The 25,324-nt window shown below is 56.8% G+C and overlaps 8 protein-coding genes across 8 annotated transcripts; 4 read left to right on the top strand and 4 right to left on the bottom strand.

Moving 5' to 3' along the window:
* Window positions 1-238: 238 nt before the first annotated feature.
* On the top strand, window positions 239-751 carry CGGC5_v000448 (uncharacterized protein; the record flags this gene model as incomplete). The annotated part of the gene is made up of 1 exon (XM_032032455.1): window positions 239-751. The coding sequence occupies one exon, from the start codon at window positions 239-241 to the stop codon at window positions 749-751; it is 513 nt and encodes a 170-aa protein (XP_031888512.1).
* Window positions 752-1,087: 336 nt separating this feature from the next.
* Window positions 1,088-3,107, bottom strand: PRE10 (putative proteasome subunit alpha type-7; the record flags this gene model as incomplete). The annotated part of the gene is made up of 5 exons (XM_032032458.2): window positions 1,088-1,105; window positions 1,155-1,332; window positions 2,003-2,652; window positions 2,760-2,984; window positions 3,105-3,107. The coding sequence occupies 5 exons, from the start codon at window positions 3,105-3,107 to the stop codon at window positions 1,088-1,090; spliced, it is 1,074 nt and encodes a 357-aa protein (XP_031888351.2).
* Window positions 3,108-5,777: 2,670 nt separating this feature from the next.
* On the top strand, window positions 5,778-6,692 carry CGGC5_v000446 (uncharacterized protein; the record flags this gene model as incomplete). The annotated part of the gene is made up of 1 exon (XM_032032459.2): window positions 5,778-6,692. The coding sequence occupies one exon, from the start codon at window positions 5,778-5,780 to the stop codon at window positions 6,690-6,692; it is 915 nt and encodes a 304-aa protein (XP_031888585.2).
* Window positions 6,693-7,480: 788 nt separating this feature from the next.
* On the bottom strand, window positions 7,481-9,383 carry CGGC5_v000445 (uncharacterized protein; the record flags this gene model as incomplete). Its single annotated transcript, XM_032032461.1, has 4 exons — window positions 7,481-8,008; window positions 8,066-9,019; window positions 9,078-9,182; window positions 9,240-9,383. 4 exons carry the CDS (start codon window positions 9,381-9,383, stop codon window positions 7,481-7,483), a joined length of 1,731 nt encoding a protein of 576 aa, XP_031888353.1.
* A 2,065-nt stretch (window positions 9,384-11,448) lies between these two features.
* CGGC5_v000444 (putative J domain-containing protein) lies at window positions 11,449-15,626 on the bottom strand (the record flags this gene model as incomplete). Its single annotated transcript, XM_032032463.2, has 6 exons — window positions 11,449-11,736; window positions 11,842-12,743; window positions 12,816-12,877; window positions 12,914-12,981; window positions 13,126-13,142; window positions 13,844-15,626. The coding sequence occupies 6 exons, from the start codon at window positions 15,624-15,626 to the stop codon at window positions 11,449-11,451; spliced, it is 3,120 nt and encodes a 1,039-aa protein (XP_031888348.2).
* A 1,273-nt stretch (window positions 15,627-16,899) lies between these two features.
* CGGC5_v000443 (uncharacterized protein) lies at window positions 16,900-17,493 on the top strand (the record flags this gene model as incomplete). Its single annotated transcript, XM_032032464.1, has 1 exon — window positions 16,900-17,493. One exon carries the CDS (start codon window positions 16,900-16,902, stop codon window positions 17,491-17,493), a length of 594 nt encoding a protein of 197 aa, XP_031888349.1.
* A 303-nt stretch (window positions 17,494-17,796) lies between these two features.
* pol5 (DNA polymerase V) lies at window positions 17,797-20,956 on the bottom strand (the record flags this gene model as incomplete). The annotated part of the gene is made up of 2 exons (XM_032032465.1): window positions 17,797-19,790; window positions 19,855-20,956. 2 exons carry the CDS (start codon window positions 20,954-20,956, stop codon window positions 17,797-17,799), a joined length of 3,096 nt encoding a protein of 1,031 aa, XP_031888350.1.
* Window positions 20,957-23,260: 2,304 nt separating this feature from the next.
* Window positions 23,261-24,751, top strand: MNN21 (Alpha-1,2-mannosyltransferase MNN21; the record flags this gene model as incomplete). Its single annotated transcript, XM_032032466.1, has 1 exon — window positions 23,261-24,751. The coding sequence occupies one exon, from the start codon at window positions 23,261-23,263 to the stop codon at window positions 24,749-24,751; it is 1,491 nt and encodes a 496-aa protein (XP_031888354.1).
* Between the last annotated feature and the right edge of the window lie 573 nt (window positions 24,752-25,324).

The following is a 25,324-nucleotide window of genomic DNA, read 5'->3' as shown; positions in this document are numbered from 1 at the left end:
AGATTAAATGGAACGAACCATTGTGGCTAAATGGTCAGAGGAGCTCAACGCCCAGAGCAGCTTCAACCGGATGGCTTGGACCGACTCCGTTTTCGGCTCGTCTGACCTTGAGATGTATCACGACCCTACCACCATTCGACGAGCTAACTTTTACACGTTCGTCGCCGTGTGGGCACAGCGGCTGAAGGAGGAGGAATAAGCCTCCACGATAGCGCCTTGGGAGGACTAAGTCGTTGACATGGCTGAGATCTTGACAGCGAAGTTTACGACTGAGCTTGCCGACACTCGCACGTGGGAGGAAATGCTGTCGGAGGAGACCATCCTTGCTGTGGCCAAGAATGTCAGCGATGACGTCGAGGTCGAGGTCGCCGGGAGCAGCGAGGCCAAGAAGCGTGTCCTGGAGCGAAATGCAATTAATGCCACCGTCTCTGCCGATTCTCCGTCTGAGTCCACGACTTCGACCAACCCTGAGGAGGACGAGGTTGACGAATTTTACGACCACGAGACTATGCGCGAGGTTGGGACGCTTGACCGAGATCTTGATGCCATCCGGAAAGAGTTGGCGCGTGGAGAGGATTTTGAAGTTGAGGAGGTGGACGATGAGGAGGAGACTGTCGTCAGTGGCCTGGAGCCTATTATTGAGGAAGCTGGAGAGGGCCTGATGAAGGACACCGATGTGTCCGCTGTAGCCAAGCACGGCAGAGAGGAGTCGTCAGATGATGACAACTCACCCAAGAGGCAGAAGCGATAGGAGGTTCAAGCGAGGTGAACTCAGGTAGCCTAGCGAATGCATTTTCAGGACTGGAAATTGGGTCACAGGTCGGGGGGAGGGGCGTCACATGTAGGATATCGGGACTTGATTCCCTGCTCACAGATGGTATTATGCGTACGGGGGCCGGGGGCGGAACTCTGCATATGGCCACTTCAGGCATCGCTCACAATTGCCGGGCCTCGAGGCATACAAATCACCTTGCTTATCTCTATTATACGGCCTCTACTGTGACGTGGAACTTGTTGCTCGAAGTAGGATGAAGAAAGTGAGCTCGTGCACGTCTGAGTAAACATAAGATGTCTAGTGTCTCTAGGATTACCGTAGAGAGACCGCCTATTTTCCCTGTGTTATGCTGGCTATTTTTCCTGTGACTATAATCTACTTCACCCTCGTTATCCTCGTCATCGTTACTCCTATCGTCGTCGTCGTTGTCGTTATCGTTTCCATTGCTTCTATCGTCATCGCTTCTATCACCATCGCTTCTATTGTCCTCGTCCTCGTCCTCGTCGTCCTCGTCGTCCTCGTCATCCTCGTCATCCTCGTCGTCGCTCTTGTCATCTCTAATAGAAGTAATTAAGTATATAGGAAATATAACCTGCTGGTTCGCTTCGAGTCTGTCCCTGTGCACTCAGCATCAGTTCATTGCCGACGATAACCCCATCCAACAGCACATCTCATCGATACCGCCGCTTTCCTTACCGCTACGGATTCGGGGTGATCACAGCGTATGCCCGGTCACCGTGAGCATGTCAGACTCAGAATCAACACAATCCGTCCGAATCTCTGCACGCTGTGTTGCAATCTTGGAAAGAGCCCCAATCCTGATGACAGACGCTTTTCCCTTCTCGATGTCAAACTTGCCTTGCCTCATCCACGAGTCGTGGAAGGGCTTGAACGCGACGTCGACGCCTCTCTGCTGAGGGCAAAAGTGTGCCCATTACTCCAAGCGGGAGCGAGTTGCCAAGCTCCCAGACCACTCGGCGAACAAGGGAACATTCAGCATCTCCAAGGTCACCGAAAAACACCAGCAACATGCCCAAGCCAGGTCTGATTAGTCTATGAACCAGCCGCCATAGCCCTCATCATGGTATTTTTACAAGTACACGAAGGTCCTTCAAGCGCCACCAGTGTCAACGGCAGCACCTCCATGGCATGAAAGATCTCTTTTTGATTTGTCTCTCTCTGTGTCGTGATAAGCCTCCTCGCTCTATTCGTTAGCCGCTCCCTTACTCTTCCATCTTGTCGTCATCCTTCTTGTCCTCGTCATCGTCATCATCGCCCTCGAGAGCCTTCTTGGCTAACCGCTCCGCTTCCTCACGCAGCTCCTTGGGTACCTCCTCGTGACGGCCCTTGGTGGGGCCGTTCACGTCACTGATCCAGCTCATCTCAAGCTCGAACTCCTTGTCCTTGTTGTCGTCATGGGCGACGTAGATGATACGGGCAGCCTCCTTGACGGCCTCCTTCAGCGTCAGGCCTCCCTCAGCCAGGTCGAGCTTCTCAAGCTCGGCCTTGGCAGCCTGACGGCCCTTGCCGGTGGCGGCACCGTAGTAGCCCCAGTACAGACCTGAAGGTTCAATCATGTAGAGGAAGGGACCGCCGTGGGTCTTGGATTCGTCCTTGCCTCCGGCGCCGACCTTGGGGCCGGAACCGACCTCGCCGTCGACGGGAGACTCTTGGGAGGGGTCGAAGCCTCCAACAATAGCGGTGATGCCGAAGGGGCGGACGGAGGAGTAGAGGGTGTAGGCTTGGAGGTAGCCGCCCATGCGGGCAGCGAGGTCGGCGGTGGAGATGGGGGTCTTGAAGGTATCGCGCCAGCCGCGTGCTTCTTCGCGAGCACGGTCGACGAAGTGGCGGCCATCGGGAACCATGCCTGAGTAGACCTTGGAGGTGTTAGCCGATGTGCAAGTTTGTGTACGAGAAACGAATGGAGCTGGCATGAGGGGTCGTGTGCGTTTGCGAAGGGGTGCGGAAGCAAGGGTGGACTTACAACACCGAGATGTCTGTCAATGGTGGCAATGCGCTTGTTGGCGTTGGGCTTCCATAGCTTGGAGGTGATGATCTTCTCGACGGCGAGAACGACGCCCTCCTTGCAGCGGATACCGATGGATGTGCCGCCGTTCTCGACTGCCTTCACGGCATACTCGACTTGGAAGTTACGACCATCGGGGGAAAAGATGGAGTTGCTCAGGTCGTAGCCTGTGCCTATCGACGTCTGCCATGGGGTGACTGGTTAGTGAATGCTGCGTGGGTTGTCGTTGTGGCGGGATAGTGATAGCTCCCAACATCCCGGTCGTCCAGCTTCCGGGCCAGGACCTGGCAAGGGCAAGCTTACCATTGTGAATTAGAGAGGGGGATTGGGTATTTGAAATGTGGCTGGCGTGGATACGTAGGGAGAGACTCGGCCGTCGTGATCGGAGGAGGTGAGGTGCAGGTCGTGATGTCGGTCGTGTCGCTTTCGGGTGGTGGTGGATGACGATGCGGGACGTTGAATGGAATTGGGGAATCTGGAGCCTTGAGATCTGAGCTTCAGGCAACCTGAGAGCTGCGTGTTGCTGCGCGAGGTCGACGGCGAGGCTAGACGTAGGGGTGCCTCAGGTTGAAAGCGGGAGGGAAGCCTGGGGCGTGGCTACAGGCAGCTTGGGAAGGGGTGAGGGAATCAAATTGGCTGAAGCCACGTGTGGCTGAAGCTGAGGCTTGACTTCAAGATTAGATAAGGTCCGCAGCGTTGTTCACGATGGAAGCTGCAGGGGATTTCAATATTTTTGATCATTACCTACCCCACCATCCCGCACTCACGGGCAGGTTGAACCTGCAGTGGGCTGCAGGTGCCAGCAGCAATGGAGGGGTTGCGACGGAGGGGCATCATCTCAGCATTCTTTTACGGCAGGCACATCGCGAGGTGCGGCACCCAAGTATTTGGGTCGTGGTGTCATCGCGACGAGTGCGAAAGCTGCTTCCCCTTTCTATCCTCATTTCCTGTTGAAAATCCTCGACATTAATGCTCTGTCTGGCTCAGCGCTGAAAAACCTGACAAATTCCCATCAGGAGCCTGTCACAATTCCTAGACACCGATAGTCCGGCATCCCAGGAGTCCAGGCCCGGATGGATTCCGGCGAAACATGTTGGGACGGGGATCTTTAGGAGCGGTGTGGACGCACCGGACTGGGCCTCGGGAAAGCCCAGGTGGTAAGGTTGAGCAGGCAAACGAAGTGTTGCTGAAATGCGCCGGTTCTTGGGAAGCAACAAGTGCCGCAAAAGACAGAATATATTTTTAGCAGGCCGATTCGGAACAGAGTCTGAGGGATGCCATCATCGTTTTCTGTAGAGAACAAAAGGCAGTCTGGGAGCGTACAGAGGGTGCATATGATGCCGGGTGGGCTCGCGTGTGTCACGGGAAGCTGGTTTGATACCTCCGTGTCTTCCAGAAGCTGGGTTGACCGGTCGTGTCACCGATCCATTGGGCGACAGGCGCGGATCTGGAAGAGTGTATGTTTCAAGTCGACATGTCCTGCCGGCTGGCCAGCCGGACCTGCTCTTGTTACTTTAGCTGCATACATGGCCTCCATCTTTTTCCAGTTGGTCAGGTACCAAATTCACGGTGCAGCCTGGCGATCATGTCTTGCCGTGAATATCGGTATGGACGGTAAATGGTAGGATGAGCTATATTATGGACAGCAAACAGGCGGAAAACAGGGGCATCAGGCAGGCATTCCAGCCTGACGGGACAGCAGATTGGGCGTTAGCGCTATTGGTGGTGATAAATGATGAATGATGAGGTGGTGATGTGTGGATGCGCCATGTATGCGCCGGGCCTGGCCCCGGTCTGGCACCTGGCACGCCGCACCGGTCTGTAGGTCAGGTCAGTCATGTCAGGTCAGGTCAGGTCAGGCACCCGACCGCCAAAAGCCAAAGCGTTCGTTCAGCGCATCTTCCCTCCCTCCCGCCCGCCTCTACCTTACTGCGTACTGGTATCTGCTGGTAGCGGAAAGATGAAGGGAAGGGCTGTCTGGCTACGGCCTGTGAATCTGCGTCACATTGCCCTGCCTGCGTCATGACCTTGCCTGCTAGTTGCCCCCTCCTTCCTAATTTCCCCCTGCCAGGCCAGCCCGGCGTCCCTCGTCCCTCGTTCCAAGTGCCTCTGCTCCCCCCTCCTGCCCTCCACTTGTCTCTCCCCTCCTTCCCTACAAGTCCGAAAAGGGTTATGACTCTTCTTGCCATATAAAGTCCAAACCGCCCTCAACATTCTACAGATTCTTGTATTTTGCAAACTCAACGACTACCGGCTATTGCTACTGAAGAATCATAAACTGTCCCCGTACCGTCGACCGTGTTACCGAACCGAACGAATCCCGCCGTCGCCGCCGAGACGTTCGACTTCTTGCAAACTCACCCCACCAGGCCACTGACTGCATCTGCACCGCTGACCTGTTGGCATCGCATCCGCGCCCCCCTTTCAACCCCAACCCTGCTTGCTGTCTTCCTGCCCAAGGGAACATCAAGACCGAACCAAACCCCCGACCGTTGCTGTTCGAGACCACTTTTCTTTCGTCTACCGAGTCTTCTGTTCGCTTTCTTATCACTACGAATATTCGTCTCCTGAAAAAATCGATTTCCCTCGAGTAAATAGCATAGCCAATATAAACAGTTTTGTTTTCCCACCAGACGCTGTCTCAAGCCACCCCGAGCCGAGCACCCCAAGAAGAAGAAGGAAGAACAAGCCAAAAGACAGCTATTTACTGTCTTCCATATTTCGCCAACATCTTTACCTCTACAGCAAACAGCTTCAGATCCAACGGCCTTTTTTTTCTGGCTTCTCGGCCAATTTCACAGCTCCCAAGAAGGCAAGTCTTGCTCCCACGAGCCAACTCCGGCGCCGTCCGATCAAACGCCCCGGTCCCGCTTTCGGAGCCCCGCCGGGGTTTTGTCGGAGATGATCAATAGCAGCAGCAACATCACGGCTTGCACAAGTCTAACGAAGAATATTTGCTAACAAACTCACAGGAAGATGGTTTCCTTCCAGCCCTCCATGCAGGTCCAAGATGACCTTGCAACCCTCTTTTCCCGCAACCTGACCTTCAACCCCGAGGTTCAGAGCCCGGCCCCTCTTAAGGTTGAGGAGGAGCTCAAGCAGCAGACCCCAGACCCCGCCCCCGCCAATGCCGCACCGGCCCCCATCATTTACTCCATCTCTCAGCACTACAACCCCAACGCCCACATCGTCCGCCAGCAGCAACAAGAACCTCAGCACGAGGTCCAGCGTCCTTCCTCTGAACCTCCTCAGACTGAGCAGATCACCCCCGAGTTGGTTCTCGCCCAACACGGCGTCGACACTTCCGTTCTCTCCCCCGCCCAGTTCCAGCTCTTCCGAATTTCCGAGGAACCCCACCAGCTCCGTCTGATCGAGCTCTGGCGCGAGGCTCCGCCTACCTCGAGCAACGATAACCCCACCCTGGCATGGACCAGCACCACCCTTGAGCAAGAGGAGCAGCTGGCTCGCATGCGGTACGAGCGTACGGAGGCTGAGAGACAGCAGCAGCAGCAGCAAGTCATGAGCCTCGACGGAACCCAGATCCAGGCCGATGACAGCCGCTGGCTCGCAAGCTCCATCTCCCACCACGTCGAGCCCTACATGATGTCCGGCTACGAGGAGATGATGCGTCGCGAGCAAGAGCGCGAACAGCGCATTCGGGAGCAGCAAGCACAGGAGCAGCGTGAGCGCGAACAAGCCGAGCTTCTCCGCTCTTCGGGCAACAACTACTCTCACTACGGCTCAGCCGTCGGCTCGTCGTATAAGCCGGCCACCGACCCGGTCTACAAGGGCTTCGGCGACGACTGGGCCCGGGAGCAGCAGATGCAGATGGAGAACCAGTACGGTGCCTACCAGGCATGGGGAGGCAACATGGAGGCGATGGAGATTTAATGAGCTTCGTACATATCATTATTCAGCATTCGTCCAGCATAGCAGCGAAGGCACACAACGGCAGCAGATACCAGTTAGACTGCATGAAGGAACAGGAACGGATGGAAGAGTCGCGATTTTGGCACGCCTTTGGAGACCTTTTCACTTTTGTTGGCTCCGTTATGAATAGGCATTGAACGTATACCATTGGGAAGGCATGAGAAATGAATAGCGAGAAAATCAATTCAATTATGTTACGTTACGTTTCATGGGGCGACGAGCTTGAAGACAGGCGGGACGAATATGACAGTGATGAACTTGATGATGCCAGTGATGGGGACAAAAAGGATGGGCCTGAAGAGGTATGTGTGGGAAAGAAGCGAACGATGAGGATGGGGATGAAAGGGGTGCTCGACGGTTTGCACGCGCATGACGTAGGCAATATCCAGAGGTACTGCCTTGACACTCACTCACGTATTGCACTCGAAGTCGGTAAGTTGCTAAATGTGTTTACATTCGGCAAGCATATATGCTCTATTCAACCACGTAAAATGATGTTGCCATCCCAATCTCCCCCTTTCGTATCCATAGTCGTCAGACTTCAACTTGGTAGCCCCCTTTTCCAATGGCTTCCTTTTCGGCCCCAGTAAGAACAACAGTCCTCATCCCATTATGCCCAATATTTTTGGTTGAATACTAAAAAATGTTTTCGTAAAGTGGTATCTCGCTGTATACGCCGGGTATATGTATGGTCCATGATCGTAGCGTCGATTAAGTGTTTTTTGTACTAATGCTTTTCATCCCAACAATCAAATCCGCCCGCCTGGATTCCCAGGGTGCTCCGTCATCCTGCTCGAAAGCCACTGAGCCGAGTCCATGCCGCCAGGCACGTTGACCTGCCATACAGGCGGCGGGGGGCTCGGCAGCGGCACATCTCCCGGCGACGGCGGCGCGAGGAAGCGGCTGTGGTAGCTGCTGGTGCGCGTCGCGCGGCTGTACCGGTCGTAGCGGCTGTTGCGCGCCGTCGTGCGGCTGTCGCGGTACGTGTCGATGTGGCTGACGCTGTCGCGGCCGGTGTAGGTGTTTGTGACGGCGACGCCGGTGGTGGCGGTCGTGAGGTTGGAGATGCGGCTTGCGCGCGGGTCGTTGTTGTTGAAGCCGCCCCACGTTGTTGAAGACTGCATCGAGTCGCGGGCGTTGGGGTTGTTACCGGGCGGGGTGAAGCCCATCGAGAGGGCGGACATGCGCGGGGAGACCCAGTTGAGGGTCGGGGCGGTGGAGGGGACCATGGGGGAGAGGTGGAGGCCGTCTTCGAGGTCGGAGGGTTCCTCGTGCGTCTGCGAGGTGTTAGCATGGAGTGCTTCGAGCGTTGCTTGGTTAGGGGGATGTAGTACCTCGCGGGTCGGCGTCGGGGCGAGGTAATGCCCGCCCGCGCCGTCTTCCCTGGGCGTCACGAGCCCTTCGCCGTCCTCCTCGCCGCTGCGTCTCCGGGCGTACGATAAGTCGAATGTTTTGCTCAGGCCGCTGCGTCTTGACGGGGCTGTCGATGTTGCCGCGTCGTCGCCGGGGTGGTGTATACGAGGGAGCTCGGCCGCGTCGAACTCAGCTTGGATCTCGGCCTGGATGCCGGCTTCAATCTCTTCCAGGGGTGCATCTACATCCGAGAGGCGGAAGCGGGCCTGTCGTGCGCGGCCGCCGGATTCGTCGCTGCGGACGTAGGACGGCTTGCCCTGCAAACGCTCACGCCAAGCTACGGCGCGGGGGGCCTGGGACTTGAGGCCGGCACGGTACCACACGAGCTGCCAGAGGGGGCGGAGTGTGGCGAGGGAAGCGGCGGTGATGCCGATGCCGGGCTCGACGGTGCTCCAGAGGGCGACGTCGGTGGTCGCCCAGAGGAAGTCGTCGCCGTTGAGGAGGGTGGGGATGTAGACGGACCTTATGACGGTGGCGGCGGAGCCGATGGCTGCGAAGGAGAGGATGGCGAAGGCGAGGAGGCGAGTGCGTTTGGGGAGGGAGAGGGACCAGACGATGAAGAGCGGGAGGATGCCGAAGGACCAATCGGCGAGGCAGTTGATGATGGAGGCCGTGAGGGTCATGATGACGACGACGCGGTCGTTGAAGCACTTCCCCTGCACGCGGGGGGATTCCTCCCAGAAGGTGTTTACGGGGACGCACTGGAACGTGACCATGAAGAAATAGGTCGTGCCGAAGAGAACGGTGCCGAGCATGAGCACGCGCAGAATCCAGATGTGGGAGCGGCGGATGGAGACGCGGAGGAGGAAGTAGCCGACGGAGATTTTGAGGAGGCAGGTCGAGATTATGTAGAGGAGTTCGCAAATGTACCAGTACTGTGATGGTTGTTAGTGAGGTGGATTTCTGGGAGGGTGGGACGTGGAGAGGGGTTACCATGAGGGCATCACGGTTGGCTTCCTCCGTAAGATCTGCCCTGTGTCGCCCTGTGCCATAACGGACGCCTTGTATTTGCATTATCAGGTAGACAGTGAATAGGAGCTGTAAGTGTGTCAGTCACATGTCAAGAGTCGCAAGCAGCAAGTTCTGGCGTCCTACCATGAGCCCAATCATCAACTTGTCGTCGACGCCAAAGGAGCGTATGATCCATCCTCGACAGTATATGCGCAGGCCGACGACGCTCCAGCACAGCACGAAGAAGAGGACCGCGACGGCCAGCACTTGCCCGCTGCGATCCTCCATTCTGCCTGTATCATCCACGGTTCCGTCTTCCCCTCTCTCTTTCTCGACGGTCGTCCGTCTGTCGTCTGCTTGTGTTTTGCTTGCTCTTCCTTTCACCTGGACATATTGACGGGGTTTTGGCTTATGATCGTCGGGATTAAGGCGACGGGCGGGACGTGATGTGCAGTGTGTGATCCGGGTTGGCGGGACGAAGCCGGGGGGGCGATGGAGAAACGGGAGATGGGGTAGGAGAAGATGGGACCTGTCAGGGTCTGGGGTGGCTACCACTGGGTATACATATCATGAACGACGTGTGTAAGAGAGAGTGAGAGAGTGGACGAGCCAGCAAGCATAAGCGTGAGTCTAGCCACGCTCGGGTCTTCGGTTGGGAGGGAACCAGATTTAGGGGTACGTTAGGTCTGATATCTCGATTGAGCCGTGGCAGCAGGTAAGAATAGCCACCAGTCCATTCCCGGGAAGCCAGAGCCGGGGAACGCCTCCGGCTTTGGGTGACGGTGGTATCCGTACATCCATACGAGTTGGACGTGAACGATGGCGGGGCGGGCATCTGTTGTTCGCTCGTCCACCAGGAGCTGTCCACAATCTCCGCCGCCCACCCTCCCGCTTCACTTGAAGAAACATCACACTCGTGGTGTATGAGTGTGGGCGGGAGTCAGGTCGCGAAGTCTATGAGAGTGACGCGCCCAATAGCCTTGAGATGCTTCTGAGGGCTGCATCCAGGCGTGTTTTGGAGAAGTAGAGACGACGTAGCTACGTCTCCTTTCTCCCATCCCACCTCCATCGCTCTGTTCCGCGTGCGCCCCTGGTGCCTTATTCCCAGGCACAAGAACAGCAACACATCCCCGCCAATGAGGATGGGCGAGTAGCGCAGGTTGCGCAGCTTGAGTGAGATAGGGTTTTCTGGCTAGCGGTCGAGTTGGCGTGGTTGACGACGTCGGCGAACAGACGCTAAAGCACCTCAGTAGCTCGAAGAAAAAAACACGACCCCCAACAGAGAAGCGTCAGGTAAACTGGATCAGGTCTACCGTGGAGCCTTTGGGACCCGGGCGACCATGCGGCTCGAGCGGTGGGTTGGTTGCTGTGCCTGGATCGTTCCGACTCTCTTGTTTACGCTCAAGCCTCCTACTCTTTTGCAGGGAAAGAGGGAAGATCGACTCCAAGGCGGGGGCTCGCTTGGCGTTGCGTTTTGTTTCTTTTGGGTATAACGCCAGGAACGGCTGGTCTGTTTTTGGAATCAGCTAAGAGACGTTTCCCCTTTTTCCAGTGCCTTGTTTCAGGGCGGTACTTGAAAGACGGTGTTTCTATTCGCTCGAGTATGATAAGAGAGTGAGCTGATGATGCAAGCCGGGCTGTGAATAAAGCTTGAATTGAACTTGGGTTTTTTTTCTGCCTTTCCGGTGGGACGAAGCTGTCCATCGGTCGATGCCATGTTTATCTGACGTCGATCTTGATCCCTGGTAGAGTTCATCAAAACGTGTGAAGAAGAGGGGGATGAACCGCCCTGCGACACCTGCTGCACGCGCTATGCAAGACGAGAGTCTTTGGATTTCAGTATAGCAAGGGAAGGGGACGAAACATAGTTTGAGAGGTGCAGAGGAGGCAGGAAACGGTCTCACGCAGTTGTGATCACGGCCAGACAACTTGGAATGGAAGTTGCACCCGCCGTGCTGGGTCTAAACGCCGATCCGAAACCCGCAAGGTCAGTGTCGCCGCAGCACGGAACTGCGGAAAGGATTGCCCCGAGTTCTCTGCTTCCTGTCAGTCCAAGCACTCGCAGTAGTAGCCATGCGAAACTGATGCCATCACGCGCATGAAGGGGGCCAAGAACGGGCCTTGCGTTAAACAAATATGCATTGATGGATGGTCTACGTGTATCTGTACGCGCGCGACAGAGAGCAAAAGATCAACAGCTTTCGTGATGCGTCATGCAACTTTCCGTCGTGTGTCTGGGCCTTCCGCGGCCAATCGTGGAGCCACACGAGCTGTCACGGCCTTGGCGACGATGCGCAACAGGAGAAAGGCTTGTCATGCTTTCTTTCCCCTCCGTCTTCCCCAGGCGCCCCCATCACCTCTTCTTGTTCTTGCGCTTGTTGGCCTTACCGGTCTGCGCGCCGCTAGCCTTGGCCTTACCAAGGGAGTCGGTCGACTTTTCCAGAAGTTCAAAGTCGTCAGCGGTCGAGTCGGAGCTGGGAGTGTGCTGGGCGTTGCCGTCGTCCGAGTCGAACTCCTCAGTCTCGAGTGCGACCTCCTCGGTCTCCTTGTTGAGAGCGCGGCCCACGGTGCGGTTGTAGGCCCAGATGGGGAGGCGGACGAGCGCGGTGTCGTGGATGGTGGGCTGAGGAAGCTCGTTGGGCTATTTTTCTTTGAGTTAGCATCACCCGAGATTTGGGCCATTGCGTAGCGGAGATTGTGCCTGTCAAGCTCTAGCTTGACACTACACGCGGCGATCAGAACTTACATCAAGCAGGAACTGCTCCACCTCGCCGTCCTCGTTCTCCTCCTCGAGGTAAACGTCGCCGACGGAGTCGACAACGAGGATCTTGCCGTTCTCAGCAACAACACGCTTCTTGGCTCCAGTTGGGCCGGAGGACTGGGCGACGGCGGTTTCGCGGGGAGTCGCGGTGCCGCTGCCGGCGGGCTTGCGACCACGGCCCCTGCCCTCCTTAGCGGCGCCCTTGCGAGCGGCCTGCTCTTGCATGCGGCGCTCCTTGCGGTTCCTCGGGATGGGGGGCGCGTCCTCGTCGTCTTCGGCAGCAGCCGGGGCGGGCGCAGGGGCGGGGGCGTCGTCAATGCCAGGAATGTTCAGGTTGTCACCCCAAGCAGCATTGCGCGCAAACTTGATGTAGCGCTCCACGAAGTCTCTCTGGCGCTTCCATGACATGTACAGGGCAATGTAGTGGAAGGCGCCGCCGGCGACGAGGAAGACTCCGAAGAGAACGGTGCCAAGACCGGGGCGGTAGCGGTTGTAGTAGTAGTTGGTGCCCTTCCAGGCGGGGAAGCCATTGCGGAGGAAGTGGTCGTAGCGGTCGCGGTCAGGGCCGCTCAGGATGTTGCGCACGAGACCGAGGCGGGCCTGGCGGTCGGAGGCGATCTTGACAGCGGCCTTGATCTCCTTCTGGGTAGGGGGCTTGGAGACATTGACACCGGGCTTCTTCTTCTTGTCCTTCTTGGCCTTGGCACGCTCGGCGATGAGCTGCTGGCGGACCTTGTCAGGGTGGAGGGAGCGGGAGATCTTGCGGTAGGCCTTGGTGATGTCGTCGATGGAGGCGCCGTTCTTGACGCCGAGGAGGTCGTAGAAGGTCGCGTCGGCATTGGGCTCGTGCGCCTTGATCTCATCACGGATGCGGAAAATCTCGCGATCTATTTGTGTTCCTTGTCAGCTTTTGTGTCGCACAATGTGCTTTGTGTCTGCGGATGCAATTGTTTGCTCACCTTCCTTGCTCCAGGCCGCGGTCAAGGGCGACAGGAGGGCCAAGAGGCCAATCGACAGCACGCTGAACCTCATCCTTGCATAACCAGAACCAGCGTACTATGCCAAATAGTCGACGAGATGCGGCACGGGGACGGCCGAAATATGGGAGAGTCTCGGTGTCGAGTCCTGAGGATGCCAGGTGTTATTAGCTTTAGCTTCTCAAATGGGGACGTGGGGAGCATGTGGCATGGAGCTGCCAGCGAAGCAACAACAACAGCAAGCAAGACGCAACGCATGAACCACCAATCAAACAAAACGAACGTAACCTACCTCTCTGTCCTCTTGTTCTGTTTCCTCCAAAAGGGTTGACAAATGACTTTGCCTCCCTGCGAATCCGAATGCTAAAGAGCAGAAAACTGGCTGCCCAGAGAAATGAAAATTTTCCCGAGACTTGCAAATGGGAAATGTGGTCTCTTGGGCCAGGAGAAATCTCAAAGGAGATTGAATTTCCCGTTGGACAAGGGAACTTTTTTGCCTTCCACCGGGGGGCCAGTCGCAAAGGGTCGCTGCTGCTGCTGCTGGTGCTGCGGCCCAGGGGACTCCCGTTTGCAAAAGAGACTCAAAGGAGAAGGTTCCGGACAGGGGTTCATGAATCGCACCAGTCCCTCTTGGGCCTAGATCGATCCAGATCTGCTCCCTTAATTGTGCGGCCTATATGTCTTATGTAAGCCATACAACGGGTGCCACTCGTTGGATAACGTCCCTCGGTCAGCAGGGTGAGGCTCGGTGAGAGGCTTCAACCAAGACATCTGCAGTGGACACTCATTTCCTATCACCACCATAGGTAAGGTTTACACGACCGGCACCAATAGTCTGTCTCTTACACGATGTGAAGCTATTCCCCCCAAAATATTTCTCATGGTCTATATAGCGAACAAAAAATCCAAACAATATCCTCCACGCCCAAGTATCCCTCCTAAGTTTTCCAAAGAGAAGCCATTCTAAGATTGTGATGGCCCTCCATTCATCTGATGCTCAAAGAGCTTACTCCCCCACCACCACGATGGCTGCTCAAAACTCTTCGACACGTTGTTGAAGGCGAGATCTCGAAGATTTTCCGGGCCAAGCCTTTGATGCTCACGTAGCTTCGGCCGGAACTTGTCGCCTATCGGAGCCCGGCACAACAAGCATTTCCAACCCTGCGCCCATGTAGCATCGTCCTCGGACACGTCCTCTTCGGCCCCGCGAAGCGGCCTCGACGCCAGCCACTGCTTAAGACACCGCGCCCCGACAAACGCCTTGCAGCACGGCATCTTGACGGGCTGGTGGAACGGCTGCGAGCCCCACGTATCCGTACACACCGAGCACTGCGTCTGTCCCTGATTGATAGCCTCTTGCGGTTTGACCACAAAGGCCTTGACGCCGCGGTCGGCCGCCTGGTTCCGGGAATTGATATCGTTCGCGATGATGCGCCTGTTGCGCCTGATCAACTTCACCAGGGCCGACGTCTCGTGTGCGGCGTCGTAGAGGTTCTCCTGGATCTCGCTCCTGCGAGCGAGCAGAGGCCAGTGGTTCTCGAGCTCGAAGACGCATTCCTGCAGCACATCCCAAGCGGCGAGGTCCGGGTCGAGGCACTCCGGCTTCTTATGCGACGGGTGCGACCTTGTCCGAATGGACGGATAGGGGTTCAGGATGGCGAGGAGAGCGCCGCCGAGAAACATCATCACCTCCTCGTCAAGCCCTGCGTCGTACGCGAGGAACATGAACATCCACTGCAAGAGCGTCTCGCGACGTAGAAGCGCCGACGGCCAGTTGTCCAGGTCCATCCACTGGACCCTTCGTGTGTGGAAGGTGGCGTTGTTGTACGGGTAGCTTTGCGAGATCTGGGGCCCCCGTTTGATTAGTTCCTCGTGGCAGTCGTCTCCGAGGTCTACGAGCCTGTCGTACCGTTTGGCACAGGCGTCGAAGTCGACGTCGACGTACTGCATCTGGTATTCAGGGAAGTCGCTGGCACGATACAGGCCGTAGATTTGTCGTGCTCTGTCGGTGACTGTCCAGTCTTCTGTGTAAACGTTGGTGGCTGCGTCGTATCTGAAGATACGCCCCATCCAGAATCGTTCGCGCTGGCCGCGAGGTATCTTGTCGATACCCTCAAGGACGGACTCCGCCTCGTTCTTTCTCAACGTGATGGCGGGGTTGACGCGCCACTCCTCCTTGGTCGAGGGGCAGTCGCACACATCCATGGCGTGTCCAACATGACTGAAGACCACTTTGCAGAAGGTCTCTTGCCAGCAAGTGTCGATGATCTGGCTCCATTCCAAGCTCTCGGAGGCGATGGGGTAAGGACTCGTCAAGATCCTGTGCATGAGCAGGAGGAGCCTGAGAATGTAATACTCCTTGTAGGCATCGAACCTAGCGGCCAGCTGCTGGTCGGGGTCGTTTTCCACCGGGGTCTTGGGGTGTATGTCCCACTCCCCAAAGACGTCTTCTCGTCTCTCGACATGAACGTCAATGTCTCCTTTGCAGAACGGGCACGCGGTGCCAATGTACTGGATCTTTTTCATGTCGTTGGAGAGCTCGTCGCATTGCCGATGATAATTATGGGAGCAGCGGATCCAGTTTGCCATCCAGTGGATGTGCTTGCCATTTGGGACCTGGTCGTGGGGATCCTCCCAATTTTCCCTGAAGATGTTCTCTTCCTGGTTCACTAGATGATGTGGGTGGCCGGAGGGGCTTGGTCTGGGGTGCGGGACTGTGAAAGCGTTTGCTGGCAGAGGTCCAAAGTCGGGTGCTTTGGGGCAGAAATATCTGCGCCATAATTGGATGCACATTTTGATGATGATGATTACTTCTTCCACAGCTATAAGATGTGTTTTGTGTGTAAAAAGGTGCAGAAAGCTGCCGACTACAACAAGTATTGGGACAGTTGTTAGAATCTAGGAGAATGTCAACGTGAAGGCAACTAATCGGCAAATCCATGGAATTTATCATGTAGGAGGCGCCCAGCTCGTGGCATAGACCAGAAGTGCTTGTGCGCCTGTATTGAAAGAAGCTTCAACAATCAGCATACCCGAAGCAGTTGAGTCTTTGAAGTTGAGGCAGATTATCCATGGCTTTGGGAAAACAACATTAAGTAACCATAATGGAGAAAGAAAGCTTTGAGCAAGTCACCAAGGAATTAATATTAATGTTGGACCGGATTTAGAATTACTACGTTCCTAACCTAATCGAAAAATAATAGGAAGAGCTCTGAATGTCCCCTTTTTTCCATTGTTCATCGCTCCTGACGCTGCTTTGTCAACTAAACGCTCGGATAAGCGAGGCAGACGGAAGGAAACCAGTGGGATGGGGTGGTTGGTCGCGTCGTCGTTGAGGCACCTTGCAAGTTATCCATGTCCAAATTTCATGCAATTACTCATGCGTGGCTTGGCTACCTTATTCTATCTACCTCATTCAGAGCCTGTGCAGCCGAACATCGGGTCCCTCCATTCGGGTCATTCTGGACGACCCCGGACCCACGCCTCTCTCGGCCCCGGGCCGGGGACCCACTACGGGACCGGCGATTGAGTGGTGAATTGCCTAAAGCGGAAGACGTCAGTGAATCACTGCAGAACTATTGAAAAGCTTCACGTGAAACCTTTGGATCTGGTCGACATCCACCCAGGCTCTTGAAGTGACCCCTCAGCAACATATACGAAACCTCGGCCGAGTCGTCGAGGCCCAGATGTATCTGCTTCTTCTTTGTCATCTCGGCCTCAACCTCACTCGCCCGACGCTCAGCAGATCACGCTTTCACAAAGAGCAACATGACAGCAGCCCCAATAATGGGCCAATTTCTGTCACATGGGCCAACAGATTCCGGTCCTCGGCCGAGTGGGCGACTATGAAGGGCCCCGACCTCCGCTGAACAACGGCGTTGTTCAGTCTCGCGGCCATATCTCCCACCTCGCCGCCATGCAATTCTTCAGAAACCAAACATGATAAGTGACTTTCTGGATTTTTGCCATGCAGAGTATGAGCATAAGTATCCGGCATCTTCTGGGACAGCCGAACATGAAGGCAGACCCAAAACACTCAACATCGCAACATCATCCGCTCGCCACCATGGTCTCCGCCATTCGCGAATTCATCGAAGAGTGCGTCTCCATCTTCCGCTGCGTCCACATTACTACCGAAGCCCCCAGAAAGCGCGCCATGTCTCTGCCCATGGTTCACTATCAACACCCACCGGAGTCAACCTTGTTTAGATGCAAGTCTTTCAACGAGCTCACACCCCAGCGGGACCCAAAACAGCTTCGTCCAAGAAACATATCCACGGAGGCCGTAGTAGATGCGGAATATGTAATGGAGGCGAAATCTATAATCGCGACGGAGGCCGACATCAAAGCTTCGGCCAATCTGCCTTACGATCCCCTCGCTCTACATCCTGTCACTTTCGACGTTGACAACCCAGCCCCCGAAGACGCTGAAGCTTCGTCTTCCTCGCCTCTAGTACAAGGCGTAGAGAACAACGGAACAAGCGGGGATTTTCACGAACGCTCGTTCCGCATGCGCATGGTAAGAAATAGCGCCATCTTGGTCCCTACGTATCTGCCGCCTCCTCGCCGTCTGCTGTCCTCGCCTCTTTACTCGATTGAAGAAGAGGACGAGCCTAGGAACTATCTTCGTGGCATGACTGGTCGAGAGCGTCTTGACTAAGTTTTGCTACCACATTTAAGGGTGTGGTGTGGGATAGTGAGTCTGATATGTTGGCTCGATTTGGGCACCATTAGTAAAAAAGGAGGGAATTGATTAGTTGATAATACCGTCAGTAACAGCGCAGGCAGTTCACATTTATCAACTCAATGCTTCTGGACGTGTACATAACGTAGAAAACACCTTTTAGACATTAAGAATCTATGATGCTCTACCAAAATCAAACAGCCCGCGCGGCCGCCTTTTCTATTGAATCAAAGTCTTTTCCCAAACTCTGACGCCGTAAACACATGATCCCCACACATCCTATTTCTTCGCGCCCTGCTTCTTAAGCGCCTCGTGATTCCGGCACCACTCGTCCCACGCCTTCTTCATCTCGCCCTGCACCCCGCCAGCAGCACCCTTATCCACGGCCCCCACAACCGCATCGACAACCTTCCTATCGCCGTTGTACGCGTGGAATACGCTCGACGCGGCAATGAGGCAAGCCGGCACGGCAGCCTTGGCATGCGCCTTCGTCTCGCCCGCCTTCAGCTCCTCATACACACCCTTCAACACTTCCAGCGCCTCCTCCTTATCGACCTTGCCAGCCGCAGCGGAAGAGCGCGCCTTGCGCAGCCGCTTCTGGTAATCTTTAATCAGCTCAAACGCGCGGTCCGCGAGCGTCTTGATGGTGCTCGTTCGGACCAGCTCCAGCAGCGGGCGCAGGACGGCGAGCGTCGTGGGGCTGCCGGCCTCGTTGCGCACAAAGATCTCGAGCAGGTCGAGCACGCGGCGCTTGAAGTTGACGACGGACTCTTTGGCGGCCTTGCGCTCCTTCTTCTTGCTCGGCGCGGCCTTGGCGCGCTGCTTGAACACCTCGGCTAGCTTGTTGTCGAGCTCGAGCATGTCCGAGTCGCTCATGTCGGCGTCGTCGTCGGACGAGTCGGCCTCCTGGTCCTTGTCGAGGCGGTGGCTGTTGAGGATCTTGCCGAGGGCGTCGTCGAGGGCTTCCAGGTTCTTGGCCTCTTCGTCGTCCCCATCATCGGCCTCGGAGCCGTCGTCGTCGTCTTCGTCGTCGTTATCCTCGGCGTCTTCGGCATCGCCGGTGTTGAGGGTGACGAATTCCACATCCGAGTCGACTTCGAAATCTGAGCCGAGCTCGTCTCCGTCGTCGTCCTCCTCCTCCTCATCCCCGTCCTCTTCCATTTCCTCGACGTCATCGTCTTCGTTGACGTCGAAGAGGGATTGCTGGCCCTTGGCGCTTTCGTCGGCTGCAAGGACATCCAGCAGGAGCTCGAGAGCCTTGGGCGAGACGCGGCTGGTGAAGTATCCGAATACCCGCTGCGAAATCTCACGCATGAGCGCGGACTGTTGCGAGACGAGCGCGAGGAGGATCTCGACCAAGAACTCTGCAGCACCCTCCTCGTCCTCCTGGAGGCGTGACTGGTACTCCTTCAGATCGCTCAGAAGCTGGAACGCGTCCGGCTCCTCGTTGTACAGCTGGAAGATGGCGATAGCGTGCAGCAAAGCCAGGCCCTGCGCGATCTTGACGTCGTCGGCAGCACCCTCGCCGGCGCCGGCGCCCGTCTTCATGAGCTTCTCCAGGCGCTTGCGGGCTTGGTTGACCTCCTTCTTCATGTCCCCCTCCATGCGGATGTAGTCGGGGTTGATGGACTGGACTGCCGTGCAGAGGTAGTTTGATTCTTCGGCCTTGCGGGAGAGCTTGGCGAACGCGGATTGGAGACGGTTCCTTGACAGCTCCTGGACCAGAGCGTTGGCGTTCTCCGGGATCCAGATAAGCTTGGCGTAGGCGAGAGACGTCAGTTCTTGGAGTGAGGGCTCTGGGGCTGAAGTGGTCAAGCGGAAGAGGTAGTCGATGTACACGCGGAGGTCAAGCTTGACGGTGTTGATGTCCTTGGCAGAGGTGGCTGTCTTCATGACGGGGCCACTGAGCACCTGAATGATATCCTCACCCGTCTCAGCTTGCACGTGCTGCAGAATCTTGTCGACCGTCTTGGTCTTCGTCATGACGTCGAATCTGTACAATCCGTTGTTGCTAATCAGGTTGTCGAGAATGATGCCCGTGGCCTCGGGGTGCGACGCAGAGGCTTCTTCAATCGTCCTCAACGTCTTGAGCGCCGCTCGGTGCAGATATCGGTCCACCTGGGACGCTTGGTTGATGAGGCAGGTCATGACATTCCGGCTGAAGAGAACGTCAAGGAACTCGTCGTTATTGATGTACGCCTGTAGCATCTTTTGGAACACCAAGAAGCCTCGGAACTTCTGGCCTTCGGTCGCCGCCTTTGCGAAGAAGTTGTCTGCAGATCGAAACGTTAGCACAATGTGTGATTTGAGAAAGAAGTCGCAAAATCCCCGACTTACCATCGACAACCCTCTTCCAAAACGTCCTAAACTCCTCAACATGCTCGCTGCCCAACTTGGCAAAGTGCACAGTGATGAGATCCCACACAAAGTGCAGCTGCGGCGTCCAGTTGGCCTGCTTGTTCTTCTGCCCCCTCTGCGACATCTGCTTCTCCTTCTCCGCCTGCTCCTCGTTCGCGCTGCTCTCCTTCAGAATCGTCGCCAGGTCGCCCAGGTTCCGCGACGACAGCGGGTGGTGCTGCGGCTTCGACTGGTCGTCGCTCTTCAGCTCAGGGCACTGCTCAAGCGCAATCAGCCAGATCCCGACACCCTCAGGTGTCTTCGCCCAGCCGAGCTCGACCAGCTGCTGCAACACCATCTCGATGCGGCTGCGGTCCAGCTGGGCCAGCGCCTGCGCAACGACCCATCCGCACTGCGGCCGCAGCCAGACCTTCTTGTTGCCCAGCCTTACAAGCAGCCTCAAGACCTCGTTCCACCGCTCGGGACCATCGTCGGCCTCGAACAGAACGCGCGCACGGACGAAGCACTCCAAGCCGAAGAGCTGTCCGAACCAGAGATCCCGCTCCTCTTGGCCCGGCATGTTTCCGCCGACGTGCGTCCTCTCGAGGAGCATGCCCAGGACCTTCTCGAAGGTGAGACCGGCATACCTCTCCTTGGCGAGATTCCTCGGCGGGCCCAGCAGCTGGCTCAGGATCTCGGTGAGCACCAGACTGTATCCCAATCTGCTCGCGGCGCGTCCGCTCGCGAGGCCTCTAAACAGGCGCCAGTCGAGATGCCTCTCCAGGCAAGCCTCCGTCACGCCCTCGCCGTCCAACAGGCTCGAGATAATGGCCCCGGCGGCCTCGATGCGGTCCGTCTCGTTCTCGCTGCTGAGGAGTTCGTAGAGCTTCGCCTCGCGCACGCGGTCCTTGCCGGTGGAGTTCTCGACGAAGAGCTTCTTCTCCAGGACGACCTTGGGCAGATTCGCCCGCGGGGCGTCGGCGGTCGCATCGTCGGGGGTGCTGCTGCCGTCGGTCGTCTTTGCGCGCTTGTTTGCTTGTTCGGCGGCCTTGAGGGCTTCCCTCTCGGCGCGCTTGCGCTTTGCGCTCGCCGTTTTTGTCATTACGTTCAGTGGTTATGTGCTCCCGAAGGCAAGTATGTAAAATCGTAAGGAAATCAATACGAAGATGAAGAATGGCGTTTCTTTTTCCGTTACAAAAATTGCCTTTCCCGTTCGTCGCTCAACTCAGCGCACTGATGCTGCTGCTGCTTCTGCTGCTGCAGGGTCCCAAAAAGTTTGGCAGCGAAAAAGTTCTGCCGAGCGCCACCGCCCCGAGCAGCAAGCAATTCCAGTTGCAGCCGTTGCAGCGTTTTCAGTGTTCGCAGTCACCTCACCCACGCCCCGCCGTTCAGTGGTGGGGATCCCTGCCGGTGTCCCACTTCTACCCGCGCCTTCGATCCACTGCGTATTTCCCAGCTAATCCTCTACCTCAACCTTGATGGTCAACGACACACATGTCAAAGTATCTCGCTATCTCGTCCCAAGACTCTCGATCGTCCCTTCTGCTCGCAGCCGTCTGTGCCCAGCTCGCCAAAGGGAGGTTGTCTCCCAATCCCACCACAGAAACCCTCTTGCAACGTCCATCCTATACTTACATATCCCAGCCATTTGTATCGTGGTCTCGTCAGCGCCGGAAGCACCTCGCGTCTCCCGGCCCGCTGATGGCTGATTAGCTTGACCAGCAGTGTGCCCTATCAGACATCGCCAGGGTCCCCATTGCGCTGTCAGCCCGCATGGCTCTAACCATGCACCATGAACACCCACTCTAGGCATCATCACACCATCCCTGGTCTGTACCTCTGCGCCCTCAAGCTTTTCTTGACAGCCTGATGGGAGGGGGGGCAGTCTGAGTGTGGCAGGGCCGGCCACTAAGCACCTCGCGCCCAGAAATACGAGGAGCACACGAAGATCCGGTCGTGAATCCTCAATAGCTCCCTATCCCCATCGCCAGCTTTCGTGTCACAGCCACCCCGGGCAACTGGTCCCAAGTCGCTTGATGCCAAATGCCTCGTGTTTCTTTCATCCACGTTTGCGCGTCCTTCGTCAATCGAAACCCTTGCAGCAATCCCAAGCAAGCTTACTCGTCCCAATCTGCCAATCATGGCCTTGTCGATCCTCAAGTGCCCGAGCCATTCCTCATTGTGCTCATGTACCCTGCTCTCATCCCTCGTCACGATTTTCGCCGCGGTGTCACGACCCTAGGAAATTGCTGCATTACGAGCTAGATAAGACAGGGCAGGCGAGAGAGCGCGTGAGAAAATTGCAGAAGTGCGTGGTCATTGAAGAAATGAGAAAACAAGCGCCACTGTGATATATAATGGATCGTCATCCCTGCTTGGCAACGCCCAATATTGCAACCCGTCCAACGTTTCCCCAAGTTTTTGTAAGAACAAGACGGACAGCAGAAGACATTTCAGCCTCTGGATCCTTCTGTCTCCCGAGAAGCCTGCTGCCTGCCAATCGCTGCCTGCTCCGATACGTCAGCGCGATGCTGTGCTGACAACTCGGCCCATTCAGCCTTTTTGTGCACTCTGACGACTTGCCGGATCCTAGAAATTTCTTCAGCGTCATCCTTGACCGTCTAGTCCAAAACATCGGGGTCTTCTCGTCACGAAGCAAATTTCGATAGCTGTCTCATCAAACCTGGATGCTGACGGAGGATTCTCATCGACGAGCTCACGATACCCTCCGTCATACAAGACCACAGAGGCTGTTGCACAATTTTGCGACATCCAACCCGATACTTTGGAGATATAAGGTGGCTTTGAGACAACGAACACCAGCTTCGATAGTTTGTCGTCCGAAGAGCAAAGACGACATCCATATAAGACAAACGGTCTCTGAGGGCCTTGGCGGATTTTGGGTAACCGTCGAGCCATCGAAGCGTTTGATTCGAACCAAAGGAAAAAAAAAAGTTTGGCAAACTTGCGGAAGACCATTAAGGTCTACTACGATTTTGTACGATCAGTCAAAGGAAAATCTGACAAGACGCAAGAGGTGCCTGGTCACAGAACGCAACAACAATCACGAACGTCTTGAACATCTTGTTCGAAAGCCCAGATTCGCAAGAGCAAGAGCGAATATCCAAAACAGAGAAACTCGAGAGAAGTTCCAGTCTCTCGAAATACGGTAACGCATAGTCTTTGTTCTTCATCGTCTACGACATTCACACTTCATTCGAACGACATCTCGGTGGCCATACACCAAGCTGAGCTCGTACTTTACGAGAGACCGACTTTCGAATTCCCACAACTAGATGGACTTGGTTGTCAACCTTGACCGCATCTAGACTTCCAACAATCAAATTTCACGATATACACCAAACTCGACAACATCAACATCAACACCAATACAACATCCACCAAAATGCTCTTTCCCAAACACCGCCGTCGACCCTCCCTCCTCCTGCTCCTTGTCCCCCTCATCTTCTCCCTCCTATACCTCAACCACCGCCTCGCCAACCCCCTATCCCCGTCCCCGATCTTCACGACATCCCGCAACGCGACATCCCACCTCCTCGCCCCGCGCACGCAACACTTCTGGTCCTCCCTCCACACCCTCCTCCAAAAGACAGCCCCCTCCGTCTCCGAGCCCCTCCGATCCCTCCGCGACCCAACAGAAGAAGACCTCGACGCCTCAAAGAACGGCAACACCTCCCCGCGGCCCGACAACATCCCCCTCTCCGAGACAGACCTCGCCGCCCTGACAGCATCCCACTCGGTCTACGTCTCCGCCCTCCGCTCCCTCGCCCCCCAACTCCCCGTCTGGAAAGGCACCTCCGGCGTCGTCATGACCGCCGGCGGCGGCTACCTCGGCACCGCCCTCACCTCCCTCCTCCTCCTCCGCCGCTCCGGCTCCAACCTCCCCGTTCACCTCTTCCTCGACTCCCCCGCCGAAGCCGACCCCCACCTCTGCCACGCCGTCCTGCCCAAGCTCAACGCCGAGTGCGTCCTCTTCTCCTCCCTCCTCCGCCCGTCCGACGGCGTCCAGCACTACCAATACAAGGTCCTCTCCATCCTCCTCTCCCCCTTCGAGAAGGTCCTCTACCTCGACTCCGACGCCTGGCCCATCTCCTCCCCCGACCGCCTCTTCACCTCCGAGCCCTTCCTCTCCCACGGCCTCATCACCTGGCCCGACTTCTGGCTCACCACAATTTCGCCTCACTTCCACACGATCACCAACTCCTCCGCGCCGCCCACCCTCCGCCGCCGCAGCTCCGAGTCCGGCATCCTCCTCTACGACAAACGCACCCACGCGCAGAGCCTCCTCCTGGCCACCTACTACAACTGGCACGGCCCGGACGTCTACTACCCCCTCCTCTCCCAGCACGCCCCCGGCGAGGGCGACAAGGAGACCTTCGCCCAGGCCGCCCTCGCCCTGTCCCAGCCCTTCTACGACGTCCGCACCCCCGACACCGTCCTCGGCCGCTGGATCAACGGCACCTTCGAGACCGCCGGCATGAAGCAGGCCGACCCGGCCGCCGACTTCCGCCTGCAGGGCGGCTTCTCCGGCGCGGACCTCGACGCCGACCACGCCCGCGAGCCCCCGGCCGCGAAGAAGGCCGCGCCCCTCTTCATCCACCACAACCTCTTCAAGATCGACCTGTTCAAGGTCGGCGGCGCCAGCGACCCCATGTTCCGCCTCGACGAGGAGGGCAAGCCGGGCCGGCTGTGGGGGCCGGACGAGAAGCTGGTGCGGGATAGCGGGTTCGACGTCGAGAGGGCCATGTGGGACGTCGTGCTCAAGGCCAACTGCGGCAAGACGACGGCGGCCGCGAACGCGGCGGGCTGCGGGAATCTCAAACGCTGGTACGAGGCCGTTTTCGTTGAGGCGCCGCCGTTGGTTGATGGCTTGTGAGGCGGCGGAAGGGGAAGAACACGAAAGGGAAGGCTTCTCCCAGCATCACATCACGCGACTGTAGCAAAAGCCCCTGGGGTCACTATCCCCACGAACTACAGTACTTCTCAGGGGTAGCAAGCAACGACAAGCTCGCCGTCACGGCTTGGAAGGACACTTATCCCGTCCGGTTCTCTGGCTGGTATACAAAACCCCCAATTCACGACCGGAGCAAGCCTTAGCAGCGGGAACTAGAAGGCATCCAAATCATAACCACACCTATCGAGGCTCAAGATGCCCGTCCGTTCGACTTAGTTCAGGAGAAGGTCGCTCGGAGGCTACTCCGTCAACGCTGCAGGCCTCCTTTTTTCTTTGTCCATTTCTCTCCCGCCACGTCCCGTTGGAATGTTTGATGTTTTAGCCCGGAGAGCCGGAGGGAGGCGGGCTGCTTAGCATTACACGTCCCGAAACTGGACGGCTCTAGAGCGCCACCAAGGAGCATAACGTACAAAGTGGCGGCGTGGTGCTTTTTGGCCCGTCAGCCGGGACAGGACGAAGCTTATGCCTCAAGATCACCGCTAGAGTTTGTCCATA

The sequence above is a fragment of the Colletotrichum fructicola genome (assembly GCF_000319635.2).
Source record: "Colletotrichum fructicola Nara gc5 chromosome Unknown KSG_Nara_v1_contig01, whole genome shotgun sequence".
NCBI lineage: Eukaryota > Fungi > Ascomycota > Sordariomycetes > Glomerellales > Glomerellaceae > Colletotrichum > Colletotrichum fructicola.
Note: the sequence above shows the minus strand (reverse complement) of the source record. Positions and strands in the feature narration are given on the sequence as shown.